Here is a 19,003-nt window from a genome sequence, read left to right on the forward strand (position 1 = left end):
TTCCGACTTTATATCACTTAATTCTGACTTTATATCACTCAATTCTGTCTTTATATCACTTAATTCTGACTTTATATCACTTAATTCTGACTTTATTTTCACTCAATTCTGACTTTATATCACTCAATTTTGACTTTATAACTCAATTCTGACTTTATATCACTTAATTCTGACTTTATAACTCAATTCTGACTTTATATCACTTAATTCTGACTTTGTCACTCAATTCTGACTTTGTCACTCAATTCTGACTTTATAACTCAATTCTGACTTTATATCACTTAATTCTGACTTTATAACTTGCAATTCTGACTTTATAACTCAATTCTGACTTTATAACTCAATTCTGACTTTATATCACTCAATTCTGACTTTATATCACTTAATTCTGACTTTATAACTCAATTCTGACTTTATATCACTTAATTCTGACTTTATAACTTGCAATTCTGACTTTATAACTTGCAATTCTGACTTTATATCACTCAATTCTGACTTTATATCACTTAATTCTGACTTTATAACTCAATTCTGACTTTATATCACTTAATTCTGACTTTATAACTTGCAATTCTGACTTTATAACTTGCAATTCTGACTTTATAACTCAATTCTGACTTTATAACTTGCAATTCTGACTTTATATCACACAATTCTGACTTTATAACTTGCAATTCTGACTTTATATCACTCAATTCTGACTTTATAACTTGCAATTCTGACTTTATAACTCAATTCTGACTTTATATCACTTAATTCTGACTTTATATCACTCAATTCTGACTTTATAACTTGCAATTCTGACTTTATAACTCAATTCTGACTTTATATCACTCAATTCTGACTTTATAACTTGCAATTCTGACTTTATAACTCAATTCTGACTTTATATCACTCAATTCTGACTTTATAACTTGCAATTCTGACTTTATAACTCAATTCTGACTTTATATCACTCAATTCTGACTTTATAACTTGCAATTCTGACTTTATAACTCAATTCTGACTTTATATCACTCAATTCTGACTTTATAACTTGCAATTCTGACTTTATAACTCAATTTTGACTTTATATCACTCAATTCTGACTTTATAACTTGCAATTCTGACTTTATAACTCAATTCTGACTTTATAACTCAATTCTGACTTTATAACTCAATTCTTACTTTATATCACTCAATTCTGACTTCATATCACTCAATTATGACTCTATAACTCATAATTGAGTTTATATCTCACAATTCTGATTCGCAAATTCACAATTGTAAGGAAAAACGTCAGAATTGTGAGTTAAAAAGTTGCAATTACCTTTATCTTTTATTTCATGGTGGAAACAGACTTCCATATATATGGCTATTAATAATATAAAATTCTTCTTTTTCTTCTTCTTCTTATTATTATTATTATTTTATTCTAATTGTTTGGCTTCCTAAAACACCAGTGTAGATTTAATTTAGACACTATATCACCACTAAAAAGAGGATTGAGTCCACTTTAAAGTTTAGGTGCAAGTCAATTTACAAACTTTTTTCTTTGTTCAATTTGCACACTAAACATGGATTGGAGCTCTTAATTATGAACTTGAAAGTAAAAGTGTATGAAACATAAAAGTGCCTGTAGTTTAATAAACAACCATGTATGTAAAGTATGTGTGAATAGCAGTCACATTATCAGTGTATTAAATAACTAATATAAGCAAAAATAAAATCGTGTGGAGATAAACTGATGAAGAACTCAGGGTCATTAGTAAATAGCATACAAAGTGTGAGTGATAGCAGCAGGTCTCTGTGTCATGTGATCGTGTCATTAGAGTAATGGAGGCCTGAGGTGCTGCCGATGGACACGACTACTGCTGAAGCTGAACTATCTCTGCCCTCACATAACAGTCTCGCCAAGGAAAGATGCTTCTGTGCTAAAGCGCCAAAATACTGATAAAATCATGTCTTTCTTCCTGCTTTTTCAATTTTATTTAATCTCTAAACATTCTCACAAATGCCTTTCTTCCATCCCATTTTCAATCATTGCTCCTCTTTCCCACTCCCACAGGATATAGACACGTTTATTTGGAGGGAATGACAGAGGCATCCATTTTTGTCCATATCACAGTGCATGACATCTATGGGAAGGTGAGCTTATGACCGCACAGACAGCTGTACCTAATGAGTTCGATAAAGATCCACAGCCATTTCCACTGGGCATGTTACCAATTTAAATTCAACACTCTATTTCGTCATACGTTTAATAATTAGATCAGTTCATTTTGATTAATAAAGTGCCAGGAACTGTGGCGCTTCGATTAAATTAAAAGGTGTGAAAAAGCTCAGCTGGTTATCATAACAATCTGTTATGCAAGCTGTTGTTTCTGTCCATTTCTGCTGCGGTGTAACCAAACATGTGACATTTGGTCCTCATTTCCATCTCAAAACAGAAAAAAGAAAGGATCTGAAATAGTAAAATATCTTTATTGATCTTTCCCCCATTGACATTTTATTGAATCTTTCTACTTTCCAGTGGAGTCCTTTAGTCCTCAACCCAAGCTATACCATAATGCACTTGCTAGGAGCTAATAAGGTACCCTGGCTATGTAGTGTACTGCATGATAACTGCATGAGCGTCTACTAATGTGTCGATGTAAACACTAAGCTGTTGTAATCGTGCAGTTGTATGAACGCATCTTTTAAAGTTCATTTTGTCCTCGTTTTTGTTTTGGTCAGTTTTGTCCTTGGTTGTAAAGCTGGATTTGTTGCTTCCTGTAAAATAATTGTTAGATTTTGAAGGCTTGAAAAATGAGAGATGGTTGATTGTTACAAATGAATATGCTGCCATCTGTTGGATTTAGTCAGTAATGCAGTAGTTTGCACAGGAGCAGAAGTTCTGTTTGTCACTGTGGTCTGTGCTAAGATTGTCATTGTGTGATTATGTTGAAATTGACTGTTTGAAATGAACACGTGACATTGCATGTGTATTGTTATTGTATTGTTATTGTCTCTGATTACTATTTGATGTAACTCAGCAAGACTTTGCGTGTGTGCGTTTGTGTGTGTGTATGTGTGCGTGTGTTTGGATGCGTGTGTGCATGTGTTTGTGCATGTGTGTGTATTTGTGCGTATGTGTGTGTGTTTGTGTGTGTGCGTGTGTTTGTGCATGTGTATGTATGCGTGTATGTGTGTGTGTTTGTGCGGTGTGTGTGTGTTTGTGCATGAGTGTTTGTGTGTGCATGTTTGTGCGTCTGTGCATTTGTGCGTGTGTGTGTGTTTGTGCAGTGTGTGTGTGTTTGCGTGTGTGTGTGTGTTTGCGTGTGTGTGTGTGTTTGCGTGTGTGTGTGTGTGTTTGCGTGTGTGTATGGATGCGTGTGTGTATGTGTTTGTGCATGTGTGTGTATTTGTGCGTGTGTTTGTGCATGTGTGTGTATTTGTGCGTGTGTTTGTGCATGTGTGTTTGTGCGTGAGTGTTTGTGCGTGAGTGTTTGTGCGTGAGTGTTTGTGTGTGCATGTTTGTGCGTCTGTGCATTTGTGCGTTTGTGCGTGTGTGTGTGTTTGTGCAGTGTGTGTGTGCTTGCGTGTGTGTGTGTGTGTGTTTGCGTGTGTGTATGTGTGCGTGTGTTTGGATGCGTGTGTGTATGTGTGTATGTGTTTGTGTGTGTATGTGTTTGTGCATGTGTATGTATGCGTGTATGTGTGTGTGTTTGTGCGTGTTTGTGCGTGAGTGTTTGTGTGTGCATGTTTGTGCGTCTGTGCATGTGTGTGTGTGTGTTTGCGTGTTTGTATGTGTGTGTGTGTGTGTTTGCATGTGTGTGTGTGTGTTTGCGTGTTTGTGTGTTTGTATGTGTGCGTGTGTTTGGATGCGTGTGTGTATATGTTTGTGCATGTGTGTGTATGACTTTCTCTGAGACTGTGCGTGTAAATTTGGTTTACCATAAAAAAGACATCCTGGGATTTTCAGAAATATCAAATGTTTGAAGGTTTTGCAACAACAACTTCCTCTCCTTAATTTTGCAGCATATATTATTAGTAATTACTACATAATAATTATGGTTATTTTTACTACAAAGGACATTAGGAATCATATGTTACCACCAGTACCACCCGTTGGGTTTAAAAATTAAATTCAAAAATTTAAACCAATGGTTGGTTTTGTCAATATTTGACCCAAACATGGGTTGAAACAACCCAGCATTTTTGAAAGTGTATATACATAACTTTTTTGCTGTGTCCTAAAGTGCTCAGATAAATATCATCTGCTGAATTCTCTCTTTATCCCTGTCGGTTTCTCAGGGTCGTCAGCTGCGGGGTTTCAGAGGCTTATTTAATAAAAGTTCCAAGTCCTCAGTGGACACAAATATCGGAGTTCCACCTCGTAAACGATCCATAACCGACCATCTCCTTCGGAGGACTGCCAGCGCCCCTGCCAAGGGACGGAAAAAGACCAAGATGGCATTGGCTGAAGCTGCATATGACAGAAAGCACAGCACTGGAGACTCTCAACCCACTCATGTAGAGAGGAGAGCGGGGAACAGAAAAGCCCTCCAACACCGCCCGGCATCCATGCCCCTGGATAAGATCCTACAAAGTCACCTCAACCTGTCCACCCCAGAAAGGGAGGGGCCTGATCCTGGAGTTGACACAATCATTGGTCAGTTGCTTATATAATTCCCTTGACATCATAATGAATCAGAATGAAAGCTGTTACACAATGCATGAATTTATATTATTACTCCTACCATTATAGCCATAAGGGGTAATTAGAGTGGATGTTCTTCAGTCAAATCATTAACACTGCAGCACCTTTGTGATAAGAAACAGTTTTTCCTTTGCTTCCACAATCCTCTCAGAGAAAAAAATGCACATTTTCAGTATTTATCTATTCTTTAACTTCTACTAATAATTTCATTGTTTATGTAACCTTTTCACATGCACTTTATTGTTTCACAGTCCTTTTGAAGGGATAGTTCACCAAAAATGTAAAATTCTGTCATTGTTTACTCATCCTTATTCCAACCCTGTGCGACTCTCTTTCTTGTGCCATTCAAGATAAAAAGACATTTTAAAAAATTAAAAAGAATTTTTAATTTTTGAGTGAACTATCCCTTTAAGTATTGCATTTAGTTCTTCTACTGGGTAGGGTTGCACCAGCCGTTCGTAAGTTCTTTCTTAAAATGGAACGTAAAGTCCACACTAGAAGCTTAGTAACTACTAGCTCGTTTGAAACTAACCCTGTACTTTATTCGGTTGCACAATTTGTTCCTAAGGCAGAATGTAGCTAGTATGTCGTAAGTGCTAAAGTAATGCGTTGTCACATAATATGACATGCACAACACGAAGCACAGAGTGGCAGGCTGTTTAGGATGAGTTCGTGTTGAAGAGTCTCTAATGTAACCCCTCCTGTTTGAACCGCCCGCTCTTAGTGGGACTCGAACCCGGGTCCGCCGGCATGGGAGTCAGGTGCTCTAACAAGAAGGCTAAAAACTGCAGTCTCTAGCATCAGTCATTAGAGCGCCTCTTGAGATCAGGGGAGTGAGGTTAACATGCACATCTCTTACTAGCCTACGTCTGTTACACTCACTCCCATCCGGGTCACGGCACCAATGTAAACCCTCCTGTTCGAACAGCCTGCTCTAAGCGGGACTTGAACCTGAGTCCGCTGGCATGGGAGTCGTCTGTTACACTAACAAAGTAATCTCTTCACATAAGGTTCTCTCTCTTAAAATATAAATGAATTTCAGCATTATCACATATGTCTAAAGAATTGAAGTCAAACAAGAGCATATTGATGCAGTCCAGTCAGTCTGCTATTTTATTCCAACCATTACTCCTGATCGGAGGCTTCCATAAATATTTAGTTTATACATAAGCTGCTTTTTCACCAAAATTACCCAGAACAATTTGTCCCAGGAACTTTTTCCTCCCAGACCTGTTGCTGTCTGCGTTTACATCGCAGTCTAAAGTCCTGTGAAGAAGAGTCCGGTGACATAGGACTGCTTTCGTTCTCCGCATATAAGCTTAATAAAGCCTGAACCTCGTTGTCGGTCCATCGGTAGTATTTTTTACAACAACTCCATTATTGATTTGAATAGCAAATAACTCAAACTGCTCGCATCACAACAGATTTTTAGAAATAGTGTTTGAAAAAAATGCTGCATGGAGTCAACCAATCAAACTGCTGCATGAACTCTACCAATCAGCATGTTCAGCACCCACACATGTTCAGCGGGGATATTTTTACCCAGAATTTCATTTAGACCCTGGTCTTTGCCGTCAAAACACATCGAGTACCACCCCAAAGTCCCTTGTTCCTGGGGAAAGTTCCTGCGGTGGAAACGGGGCTTTTGAAAAAGTATTACCTCATGAGCAGGGACTATCTGAGGGGGATATTTTTACCCAGAATTTCATTTAGACCCTGGTCCCTGCCATCAAAACACATCGAGTACCACCCAAAGTCCCTAGTTCCTGGGGAAAGTTCCTGCGGTGGAAACAGGGCTTTTGAAAAAGTATTACCTCATGAGCAGGGACTATCTGAGGGGGATATTTTTACCCAGAACTTCATTTAGAACCTGGTCCCTGCTGTCAAAACACTTTGAGTACCACCCCAAAATCCCTAGTTCCTGAGGAAAGTTCCTGCCATGGAAACGCGGCTATAGAGTTACACTTCAACTAAGTTTAATGGTGCAACGCAAAAATATTTAGTTGTGCATAAGTTGTAACTTTTACGTCAAAACTAGGCTACGTTGTAACTTGCGCACAGCTGGTGCAACGGCCCCTGGTCCCTTTGAAGTATACAGACTTGCAGGCTATTCTTTCTTTAATACCTTAACTTGCCTTTGTCTTGTTCTTTCTTTACTGTTGTGCTTCTCTATAGTAGAAAACTGAATAGGAAAACCTCTGCAGGTAATCCACAAGCCATACTCAGGTTGACTCACCCAAAACATTCCAGTTTTAAGCCATTGCACCAATGTTTCTGAACAACTTTGGTTTTGTTTCATAAGAAAAGCAATTCATCAAAGCTTTTGGGAGAAAAAAAAATCAAATAACTGGATGTTCCCCATGCACATACACAGTGCCATTATCAAACTTCCTTCTCACCGTCGTACTTGGTGGTACATTCCATTTGTCCTGTGTACAGAGTGGCGTGTTACGGTCTGTGAGGATATTTTTGTTGTTGTTTTTCGAAGTTACTGACAATCATCTCCTGTAAAATGTCTTCCACAGATTCCTTCCTCCATGAGAAACCCAGATCCGTCTCAGTGGATCTTCTCTTTGAAATGTCTGCCTTCAAAGAACCTTATGTACAACACATTTCAGACTGTAACACTGAGCCCAAAGATACAAAAGAAATTCCTTACCTGGTCATTGTGGGCAGTAGGGAAAGTTTGAGTAATTCTCACCAAGAACACTCAAGAGGTGGTCTCACCCAGACTGAAGCAGATAAATTATGTTCTTCCAAAGGGCCAACAGACCACCGGTCAGGTCCGTCAGATCAACGTAATGACGGTGGTAGCTTACAGAACGAAGGAAGTCAAAGAGAATTTAGACAGTTGGAAGCTCCTAAAAAGAACATTCTAAATCCCAAGGCAGCCACGTATTCCACAACCTCCTCCTCTTCCTCTTCTTCAGGTACCAAATCGCACCTTCCTAGAATGGATCTGCAAGACCAGAAAAGTCAAGTGTCCCTCCAAGACAGTGCTCTCTCTCGCCTTATTGACGCCGTCTCGTTAGATAACGAGTATGACACTTGTGAGTCCATATCTGCTCTGATTGGCCAATTGGAGCTCACTGCTGAGCAGAGCACCCTACTTCTGTCCAACTCGCAACCCTTGAAATATATCCCATCTGACCTCCCTCATCTCAACAATGAGCTTTCCAGCACTCCACTAAAATCTGTGCGCACAACCATGAGACCTTCTAGTCCTGAAACGACTGAACCAGAAGTCTTTACCATCTTGGATGAGGAGGTGCTTTCTCCTGTATCTACAAACAGCTTTTCTCAAAACAATGGCTTAGTTGACTCTCCTGTGGTGAGCCAGGAATCCTCACCCATCAAGATGCCTGGAATTCTAAAGCAAAGCTATTCTAATGGTTCCTTCAGGAACTTTGAATTTGAAGGTTACAGAGAAACCTCAATTAACAGCACAGCCTCTGACCGCTTCTTGCTGTGCCAGGACTCAGTAAGCAGCAGTCTGATGGAGGTGGAGATCAATGTGGACGGGGACCCTTTAGACAACACGCTGACCCCTTCAAGTCCGCTTCGAGATTTCAGAAGCGTCCAAGGCTTATCCCCCTATCACATACCAAGACTTGGACCCTCATACCATCCCTCTCCTGTTCACTCCTACTCCACAAACACATCACCCTTTCACAGACACTACCAGCCTCCACAACAAAATCGGTTCTCTAGCACCTACCTTACTGGCAAATCCCAACCAAGGAAGTTTAACTGTTATAATGACACCAGAACGGATACCACAGAGGCGAGGCCCCAGGAGACAAGAGACCAAAACATCTTGGTCAACCGACACAAAAGCTCCTCAGAATGTCTTGCAAAGACTCAAGTCTGCCATGCTTTGTTAGAGAGGGACTTGTACACACCTGTTTCAGACTACAACATGACTTCAGTTGAATTGCAAGAGCCAACTCCACACAGTCAGGCATTTCCTGTACCTCCTCCTCAGATCCACAACGGACTCTCCCCAGCTTCTTCTTCCAAGTCCAAGAGCCTGGGAGACCTGACCTCCGAGGACATTTCATGCAACTTTCAGAGCAAGTACAAGTCAATCAGCCGAAGTTTTGTCACTCCTGCAATGCAAGACCAAAGAAGACGGATGTGTGGGTTGTCCAGTCGTCCGAAGTCCGCTGATCCCTTAACCGAGCAGCTTCGCAAGCTTGTGACCTTAGAACATGAAGATTATACGCGTCCCCTTCCCTCTTGTTCTCAACCTGCTCCAAAACCTCTTTCAGTGCTCCCTCTGGTTTCTGCCGATGATCATGAAGACCCTCCACCATTTCTGTCCAGGCGACTGTCATCCCGCAGTCAAAGTCGTGTACGTCATATAGCCAGTCGTGCACGTGAGAGACAGCAGGAGGCCTCCAAACACCGGGAAGTAGTACTCCGTAATAAGCCAGTCTCCTCCCAAAACCCTCCACCAAATAGGCACTCTACAGGCTCTTATATCGCTGGTTACCTGGACCAGCTGGGTCCCGAGGCCCGAGGCTTGCCTGAAGGAGCCTGCACCTCACTACACTACGGATACGGAGATCGCTACTATAATGACGATTCTGTACTCCCTCCTGACTTCTCCAATCCATCAGAACCTGAGGTCTTCTTCCTGCTTAGGCTTTGACCTTGCATCTCACCTACTGTTTTTGACTGTGCATGTATTTCCTAGTTACAGCTGCAACTACATGTAGCAGGACACTTCCAGAACTGTGTACATATACCATATAACACGGTCTCCTACATGTGCTGTATCAAACTAGTTATTTTATATACAGTACCGGTCAAAAGTTTGGAAACATTACTATTTTTTTTTATTTTTGAAATAAGTATCTTATGCTTATCAAAGCTGCATTTATTTGATTAAAAAAAATACAGAAAATTGTTAAATATTACAATTTAAAATAATGCTTTTCTACTCTAATATAAATTAAAATATAATTTATTCATGTGATCAAAGCTGAATATTCAGCATCATTACTCTAGTCTTCAGTGTCACATGATCCTTCAGAAATCATTCTAATATGCTGATTTATTATCAATGTTGGAAACGGTTGTGCTTCTTAATATTTTTTTATAACTTGTGATACTTTTTTTCAGGATTCTTTGATGAATAAAAAGTTTTAAAAAGAGCATTAATTTAAAATAATACATTTTCTGTATTTTTGATCAAATAAATGCAGGCTTGATGAGCATAAGAGAATTCTTTTAAAAACATTAAAAACAATAATGTTTCCAAGCTTTGGCTGGTACTTTACATGTGATCCCTGTCATGCTTGAAAAAATATATTGTTCAAAATGTGTGTCGTCTCAAGGTGAAATAATTGAATTGGAAATTCTTGGAGACATATTTGTTGTTGTCAGCTGTTTGTTCTTTTTTTTAACTATGTAGTACAACATGAAGGGGCTTCTCTTTTTATTCAGTCTTCCTGCATATTATGTTATTTGTATGTCTGTGTAGTCTGTACATACTATGTTGGTAAATGTATCCTCAGTCAAAGCACTATGGGTTTTCACTTAAATATTAATTACTGTGACGTTTTTCTTTAGCATGTGAACCGTGAACATTTTCAGCATGACTATGCACAGACCTGTAGATGCTGTGCTCTGATTTTGCACAGAATGATTCTGTTGTATTGAATGCAATACAGCACATTTACCTGCTTGCTCTGACTTGCTTGCTTACTATTAGTCATGAATTTAAAGAAGTTTGAAACTCTTCTTCATATTCTGAAGTTGTATGGTTAAAGTTTTATTTTTATAATTGCTTTGATACAGAGAGCAAAATAACATTTGTTAGATATCTTAATATTTAGTTTTCTTTTTAAAGAGACAAAACTTTCTTTTTTCAATTATTCTGTGCTTAAAGGCATCCAGTCCGTTGTTCTTTTTATTGTTGCTCATCCAAGATGAGTGTAAGCATTTTCCTACCAATGCAATAAAATTATGAAATGTTTGCTATGAGGTAAAATATTTTTTATTGTGTGGTTTCTCTTATCTGCATCTCTAATATTTGTATCTCCAGTTTTCAAAAAAAGTGAGTTTGACCGGCCAGGACACATACAGTATTTACCTCCTAAAGGCAAATAGGCTACCCATTTCTTTAAGTCTACAAAACGTTGTCATTGCAGCTTGCTGTATTGCTGCTTACAGTATGATAGTGTCAGTCTCTGAGTAAAAGTAAAAAGTTTTGTCTGGAAAACTGAAAGTTTGTAATTAAAAGTCAGTTTTCTTGCAGATAGGGCTTTGTTTGATCAAGTCTGGAGATTTTATTATATTTTATATTAAAATATATAAAAAATATAATATATATATATATATTATATTATAAAAAATATATAAAAATATAATATATATATATATATATTATATTTTATTATTATATTATATAGCCTATATTAAATTGTGGTACTTAAACTTTTACTCTGGTTGAATAAAAATAAAGAATTCTACTTGACTACAATTATTTTTCACCACAAGTACAAAGTACAAAAAAAGCCATAAAAGGATCAATGGGGCGAGCTGCTCTTCTTTAAAACAACAGCTTTGGCTAGTGTGTTTGCTTAGCATAGCGTTCACAGGTAAATTGCGTAAATTGCAGCGGGAAAATGAAAGAAAGAAAATGTCCTCCATGCAAATCTACCATTAAACTTCGCGCCTCTCGAGCCAAAACAACAACACGGTGGCGGCTGCCGAAATGAAGATGAATGGGAGTTGTAGTTTTACACGGAACCATCCCCTCAGCAGCGTCTTATCTTTCTTTAACTATAAAAACTACATTTCCCATGAACACCTCTCGGCACAGGTCTAACGTCCCCTGTGAGTGAATTTTTTTAAGTATTTCTTTTTGCGTTGTTGCTGATTAGTTTAATTTGTCGATTCCGGCGTTTCAATGTACTTTCCCAATAAATCAACTTGATCGTAGAATGAAATATTAGTTTTTACGCCTTTTTATTTATGCGCCCGCGCCGTTGACGTAACCGGTCATTGCCATAGAGACGAAACTACAACAAACACAGGCGTTTGAACGTCCACTCTTGCTGTAGAACTGGTAAGCTTGTATAAATTACTTTTTGATTAAATTTATCTTTTTCATTGTTATGTAATATACTGCGCTAGAAACATTTTGAATAAATTATGAATAGCCTAATGCATAAAATATTATAAATATTAAAATGACATAAATAAAATAAAAATAAAAAGATATATACTATAAGATACTATATATATATATACATTAAAATAAAATAAAATAAAAATAGAGAGAACTTTTACTAGAAGTTCAGAGGATTATATTATCTGTATTTATACATTCTGGTTAACATTACCACTGGTAATTGCATTTAATATCTTCTTAAAATCTTATTTAAAAAAAATAATAAAATTAATTAAATTAAGCAGTGGTCAATAAAAAGTATGTTAAAAGGATTAACTGACGAGTCACTTTAACGTGGTTTCTTCTTTAATGTATCTGCTTTCAGTCATAATGTCAAATCCTGAGCATCATCCGGTTCCATGTGCTAATCCTGGAAATCCAGTCTTCTCCTGCATGCACAAACCAGGATCTCACTCATCAGATGAAGATCCAGCAATGGCCAGATCTCAGAACCTGATGTTTAAAACTACATCCAGCGACTATGGAGCTCGATCAGCGACGTTTGAATCCTCGCCCTGTTCCTATCACCCCATATCCCAGACATTCTCACAGCACCTCGGATTGTGCGGGATGTACCAGGACAATTCCTTTAATACCAGCTTGGACCACAGCCATGTGTACATCCCAAATTACAAAACTCAATTTCAGGGACAGTGACCAAACTCATTTGCATCTCTTTTTTGTGTTGCTTAATTCAAGATAGGCCTTGTTTTGTTGTTTTTGTAATTGACCTTTCTGACCATGATGTACGTCATGCTTGATGGATATGGCTGTAATAAACATCCACTTAAAAAGCTGGGGGAAAAAAAGTTACAAGTGTACGATGAAACATTTCTGTATTTATGGTGTCACGTGACAATTGTGAACCAGCATTAAAAACATACATTTTTATGTAGCATGTCTGCTTATATTAGTCCTGTCAAAACGATTAATCGCGATTAATCGCATCTAACATAATAGTAAATATGTATATGTATATATATCGCAATTAATCGATTTGACAGCACTTATGCATCATAATACTTTCGACTCAAAAATAAGCACATTTTCTCGATTTAAAACAATAAATCACATGTTCTATTTATTTTTTTTCAAAACAAAATATTTTATTTAAAACACTAAAATGATAGCGCACGTAAAGCTGATCTGTCCTATGGACATCTTGAGGATCAGGATAAGAAAGCACCATTGTTTTTGATTGGGTTTTAGATCTGCTTGAAACCTATGTTGTCAGTATGTTTTGCATAGTCTTTGGTGGAAGTTCCTCAAACCGGAAGTGCCACCCATAATCTAAAATGCAGTAGGCTGGTTAGGAAAAAGGTGGATAGTAGCATCTAGTGGCGAACATTTAAAACTGATTCAAGGAGTATTTTGTTCCTGAAATAGCAGCACACACTCATTTTAGCTTGAACTGTGTGAACCACACCAGTAGTTGGTTCTTTATTAGGTTAATTTTGGTTAATTATATAATAATATATAAAAAGTTTACCAATTTTCTAAGTTGGCCACATTCTGGAATCCATTAGCCTACTCTGCTTGTTCCCGCCACGGAATAAAAAAAAAAAAAAAAAAAAAAAAGCTAAAATTCTGACTTTATTTATACTTTTATTTCATTTCTTTTTTTCCTAGCAATTCCGAGTTTATATATGAGGGGGAAAAAACATTAAGAATTGTGAGATAAAAAGTCTCATTTACCCATTTTATTTTTTTTCAACAAGCTTCCATACAATTCGATTAATAGTCAGTAGTACTGGTTAAAATATCACTGCGTAATAGTTTGTGCAGTATTTCTCATACTTGTATTGTGACACACTTCCGGGTTGGCCGAGCTGCTTAGTTCCCGTTTTTTGCAGGAACGTCTACAGAAAAAGTCTGCAGGGTGTCGTCGAATTTCTCTTCTTTTCCCAGCAGAAAACAAACTGTCTGAAAGTGTACAGTGCTGCTGCTCTGTATATACACAGGACATCGCAAAGCCTATATAAACAGTAAGTTTTTAATAATTTGCGTGATAATTAATGATTGAAGCATAACTAGACCATCCGCGTTGAGATGACTGAACTATCACCCTGGTTCAAGACCGAGGTAAAGATAGTTTGCGGTTCGAAATTCAGATTTCTTTTGGCTGTAAATCCACAGTGCTCTGTCGTAGACATTGCAAATAATTTCGCATGTCATTCTTCATGATTTGTGAATTCAGGTAATGTGGTCCTCTGGTCAGAAATCGGTGTTTTTTCAACGTTTATACAAAATCACTTGACAAACGTTCACAATTACATTTTAGTGTTTCTCACTGCTCTGTCCTCTTTTTCTTGTGTAATAATGTTTTAATTGGTCATCTAGTCGGGTCATATTAGGCTCAAATATACTATTTGTGATTTGTTAAATATTTCACAATACAGTTTCGATCACTTAACCCCTTTATCCTTGTCCTTAACTTATCTGATCTTATTTGTTAAAGGTTTCATGATGCAGTTTTTGTCAGTTAACTTTTTCCTGAGTCATTAACTTCACTAATCTGATTTGTTAAAGTTTTCATAGTTTTTGTCAGTTAACCCTTTCATGAGTCCTTAACTTCACTACTCTAATATGTGAAAGATTTCACAGTTCAGTTTTGGTCAGTTAACCCTTCCTTGTCCTTAACTTCACTACTCTAATATGTGAAAGATTTCACAGTTCAGTTTTGGTTAGTTAACCCTTTACTAAGTCTGTAACTTCACTAATCTGATTTGTGAAAAGTTTTCATTGTTTTTGTCAGTTAACCCTTTCATGAGTCATTCATTTCACTATTCTGGTTTGTGAAATCTTTCTCAGTACAATTTTGGTCGTTTAACCCTTCCTTGAGTCCTTAACTTCACTATTCTGATGTGTGAAAGGTTTCAGAGTACTTTTTGTCAGTTAACCCTTCCTTGAGTCTTTAATTTCACTCTTCTGATTTGTAAAAACTTTTACAGTACAGTTTTGGTTAGTTAACCCTTCCTTGTCCTTAACTTCACTACTCTAATTTGTGTAAGATTTCACAGTTCAATTTTGGTCAGTTAACCCTTTCCTAAGTCCTTAACTTCATTATTCTTATTTGTGAAATCTTTCACAGTATGGTTTTGGTCAGTTAACCCTTTACTGAGTCATTAACTTCATTATTCTAATTTGTGAAATCTTTCACAGTACAGTTTTGGTCAGTTAACCCTTTCCTGAGTCCTCAACTTCATTATTCTTGTTTGTGAAATCTTTCATAGTACAGTTTTTGTCAGTTAACCCTTTCTTGAGTCATTCATTTAACCATTCTGGTTTGTGAAATATTTCACAGTACAGTTTTGGTCGTTTAACCCTTCCTTGAGTCCTTAACTTCACTATTCTGATTTGTGAAATCTTTCTCAGTACAATTTTGGCCAGTTAACCCTTTCCTGAGTCCTTCATTATTCTGATTTGTGAACAGTTTCACAGTACGTTTTTTTGTCAATTAACCTTTTCCTAAGTCCTTAACTTCACTAATCTGATTTGTGAAAGTTTTCATAATAGTTTTTGTCAGTTAACCCTTCCTTGAGTCCTTAACTTCATTATTCTGATTTGTAAAATCTTTCACAGTACAATTTTTGTCAGTTAACCCTTTCCTGAGTCCTTAATTTCACTAATCTGATTTGTGCAAGCTTTCACAGTACAGTTTTGGTCAGTTAACCCTTTCTTGAGTCCTAAATGTCACTATTCTGGTTTGTGAAAGGTTTCACAATACAGTTTTTGTCAGTTAACCCTTTCCTGAGTCCTTCATTATTCTGATTTGTGAAATCTTTCACAGTACAATTTTGGTCAGCCTATTTGTCTGTTTTACTGGATTCTGGAACTCATTATAATAATAATAATAATAATATTAATAATAATAATATGTGCATTTTCTTAAAAATGAATATGCAATAAAACAAATTTTAAGGCATTGAACATATATATTGTACCCACCACGTATAGTGCCCACCATGGATCATAAAGAAGAAGAACAGGAAGAGATGAAAAGGAGGACGACACTAAAAAAGAATTCAGCGCACAAGCCTCATTATTGCTCAAAGTGTGGGATGAGCTTCAGTGTGAAAACACGGTTCACGCGACACATGCGCATTCACACCGGAGACCAGCCCTACCGCTGCCCGCACTGTGACATGTGCTTCAGATCGCAAGAGAATCTCTCTGAACATGCACGCAAACACAGCGACGACAGACCTTATCACTGCCATCAATGCGGCAAGGGCTTTGTACGACCAGGAAGACTTGAAATCCACAGGAGAATCCACACTGGAGAAAAGCCACATCACTGCGCTCAGTGTGAGAAGAGCTTCAAGAGCACGGAGGAGCTGCAGAGCCACGCACTCATACACGCGGCAGAAAGGAATCACCACTGCTCTCAGTGCGAGAAAGGCTTCAGAAGAAAGGGTCAGCTGGTCAGACACATGCGGATACACACCGGAGAGAAACCCTATAGATGCACACGGTGCGAGAAGCGCTACTCACGGGCAGAACACCTCAGGGATCATCAGATCAGAGCTCACCAAAACGACACACAAATCCACTGAGAGTGTCCAAAGACCAATGTGCAGCAGAGAAACCACATGCGTGAGCCACTGACCTTTCACAAATCAGAATAGTGAAGATTGTGGCACACAATAGGGCTTTTCACACTGCGCTTAACCCCGGGTCTTCTTCGTTCTTAAAGGGTTAGTTGACCCAAAAATGAAAATTATGTTATTTATTACTCACCCTCATGTCGTTCTACACCTGTAAGAACTTCATTCTTCTTCAGAGCACGAATTAAGATATTTTTGATAAAATCCGATGGCTCAGTGAGGTCTCTCTTGCCAGCAAGATAATTAACACTGTGTTCTGAAGAAGAACGAAGGTCTTATGAGTGTGGAACGACATGAGGGAGAGTAATTAATGACATGATTTTCATTTTTGGGTGAACTAATCCTTTAACACTGCTATGTAAACAGGTTGTGTGCTGTGTTTATCCAAAAATGACACTGACACTGCAAATATGCAAATAAGAACGTTAACCCTGGGTTTAGGAATGTGCAATGGGAAAAGTAGCCAGGATTAATTGTAAACCCCGGGTAAATTATGAGCAGTGTGAAATGTGAAACAAAATAACCCAGGATTTAGATTAACCAGGGTTTAGAATGACCCAGGGTTAACAATTTCAAGTGTGAAAAGCCCTAGTGTAGGGTTAACTGCCTATAACTGTACTGTGAAACCTTTTACAAATCACAATAGTAAAATTTGGCAGTCATGGAAGAGTTAACTGTTCTTAGAACATATTTTTGTATGGGGATGCAAACTGTTCACTAGCACACTCATTTTTATTTCCTATATTTCAACAGATGTCAGATTGGCAAAGCTTAAATGAGTGCATGGGTGAAGAGTGGTGGGAGTTGGCATACAAGTTGTTTCTTGAAAGCGATCCAAAAGGGATGATTCTGAATCATTCTGAATTATATTTGAAGGGCGATAAATGGAACGATTATGGATTCCGCTACGACACACTTGTTCCTCCTACTGGGACATTCCGTGATGTTTCTAAAAAGGCTATTTTGGTGGTGATCTCAAGAGCAAGGAGAATGAATTGGCATGATTGGAAGGATCTAGATCGGCCAATTTCTAAATCTGAAGTACAGGATCTGGACGAAAAGGACAAGAAACTTATAAACTGTGTTATTAACCTGATCTATACACAGGATGGCACCCCTAGACCATTTAATAGATACTGCTGAACATTATTGATCAATAGTGTCTGGCTCTGAACTAAATATAATTTGCTTTACTATATTAGTATGTATGGTTATTCTGTTGCATGTTCTAATTAATTAATTAATTATTAAAAATACATTTACTGAATGTATGAGACAGTATTATGGCTTTAATGTTGTTAAATGTTTATATTAATAAAATCTTATTTCTTAAGCAACACTTTTGACTTTTCTTCTGTAAGACTGTCCTTGTGAAACTGCTTTCCGTATGTTATGTACACATCGTGAACACATCTAGACAAAACAAGAACTAGACCTTGGACACACTGGTACACTCACATGCAAACGAGATTTCAAGGCATGCACATACAGTCAGTTAATAATTTAATAGTATTTAATTCTCATTTGCATCCATAGACTATTAACTCAAGATCAATGTCATGTTTTGTTGTTATCTGCGATTATATACAGCAAAAAATTGTTTATCCATTATTGTGCATATTAGATGAATATGGTTGCGATAAGTATTGTATTTTATTGGGAAGACAAACACAGTAAAGTTCATAAGAGTATGAATAAAACTATTTCTTTAGCCTAACCAGTCTTTATGTGTGGTTTCATATAAAAAACATAACATGTTCATGTGTGTTCAAGTACAATTATTGATTACAGCTGTACCCATAATCCTTTCTGTGGAAATTAAGTGAATATTTACAAAGACAACATTAAAACTACAGTTACATTTACACCCTTCCAACAAAGAAAAGGATAGTACGGACTTCTGTCAGCTTGTTGAACACATTTACTTATTTTTATTTATTTACTTTTCTACCATATGATGGCTGAAGCAGCAGCGTGACACCGTTTTCACGATCAATATTGTGAACGTAATTCTACAAAATGTAGTAAGTGAAAACACCAAATGATCATGATAAAATAGCTTCTCTTCCCTGAAAAAGATACCATGAAGAATGATTATTTAAGTCAAAAACAAAAAAAATAGGTAAGCAGGTATCCATATTCATTTCAGTATCAGCAGACACAAAACGCTATTAAAGGCGACAACTTTTAGAGTTAAAAAAACGATATAAGTTACATAAATGATAAAAACTCCTTGTGGTTTCTCTGTTTGATAGATTAAATGATGCAAAAACATAGGAATTTTGAGTTTGTGATAGGATTCCTATTTAGAAAAATCACTCCTTGCCCTCCATCCGCATTTCGTGCCAGAGCAATGACGTCATGTGCAAACCTTCGGCGGACGGCTATGTTTGCAAATTTGTCTTAAAGGAATGATTCATTCAAATTAGAGCGTATGCCTTTCATACAGAATGCTTCATCGATGCCTTAAATATGGGACGATTCCATATTATACGGAACGGTTGGCAAAGTACTCTGATTGGGTATGGGCGG

General features: G+C 37.4%; 2 protein-coding genes and 1 long non-coding RNA gene across 8 annotated transcripts in view; all 3 read left to right on the forward strand.

The window, feature by feature from the left end:
• Positions 1–9,584, forward strand: part of plch1 (phospholipase C, eta 1) — a 119,346-nt gene extending 109,762 nt beyond the window's left edge. For 2 of the 5 annotated variants that reach the window (XM_048168757.1, XM_048168758.1), the window contains 4 exons: positions 2,048–2,127; positions 2,513–2,572; positions 4,276–4,633; positions 7,207–9,584. In XM_048168757.1, the coding sequence (XP_048024714.1) occupies positions 2,048–2,127; positions 2,513–2,572; positions 4,276–4,633; positions 7,207–9,335 (2,627 nt within the window). In that variant the 3' untranslated portion in view covers positions 9,336–9,584. Of the gene's footprint in view, positions 1–2,047; positions 2,128–2,512; positions 2,573–4,275; positions 4,634–6,856; positions 6,886–7,206 lie in introns of all 5 variants that reach the window. The other 3 variants (XM_048168761.1, XM_048168762.1, XM_048168759.1) reach the window with 3 other exon arrangements.
• A 1,632-nt stretch (positions 9,585–11,216) lies between these two features.
• On the forward strand, positions 11,217–12,759 carry LOC125254410. The gene is made up of 2 exons (XR_007181657.1): positions 11,217–11,759; positions 12,190–12,759. It is a non-coding gene; the product is annotated as an uncharacterized LOC125254410 (long non-coding RNA).
• A 908-nt stretch (positions 12,760–13,667) lies between these two features.
• On the forward strand, positions 13,668–17,810 carry LOC125254090 (zinc finger protein 239-like). Of its 2 annotated transcripts, XM_048168502.1 has the most exons (3): positions 13,668–13,849; positions 15,822–16,460; positions 17,225–17,810. In XM_048168502.1, coding segments are annotated over exons 1-2 (600 nt in total). In that variant the 5' UTR covers positions 13,668–13,848; the 3' UTR covers positions 16,421–16,460; positions 17,225–17,810. The 2 variants fall into 2 exon arrangements, with proteins under 2 accessions (XP_048024459.1, XP_048024458.1); XM_048168501.1 differs by having other exon boundaries at positions 15,822–17,810.
• Positions 17,811–19,003: the final 1,193 nt, after the last annotated feature.

The sequence above is a fragment of the Megalobrama amblycephala genome, linkage group LG19 (assembly GCF_018812025.1).
Source record: "Megalobrama amblycephala isolate DHTTF-2021 linkage group LG19, ASM1881202v1, whole genome shotgun sequence".
Taxonomy (NCBI): Eukaryota; Metazoa; Chordata; class Actinopteri; order Cypriniformes; family Xenocyprididae; genus Megalobrama; species Megalobrama amblycephala.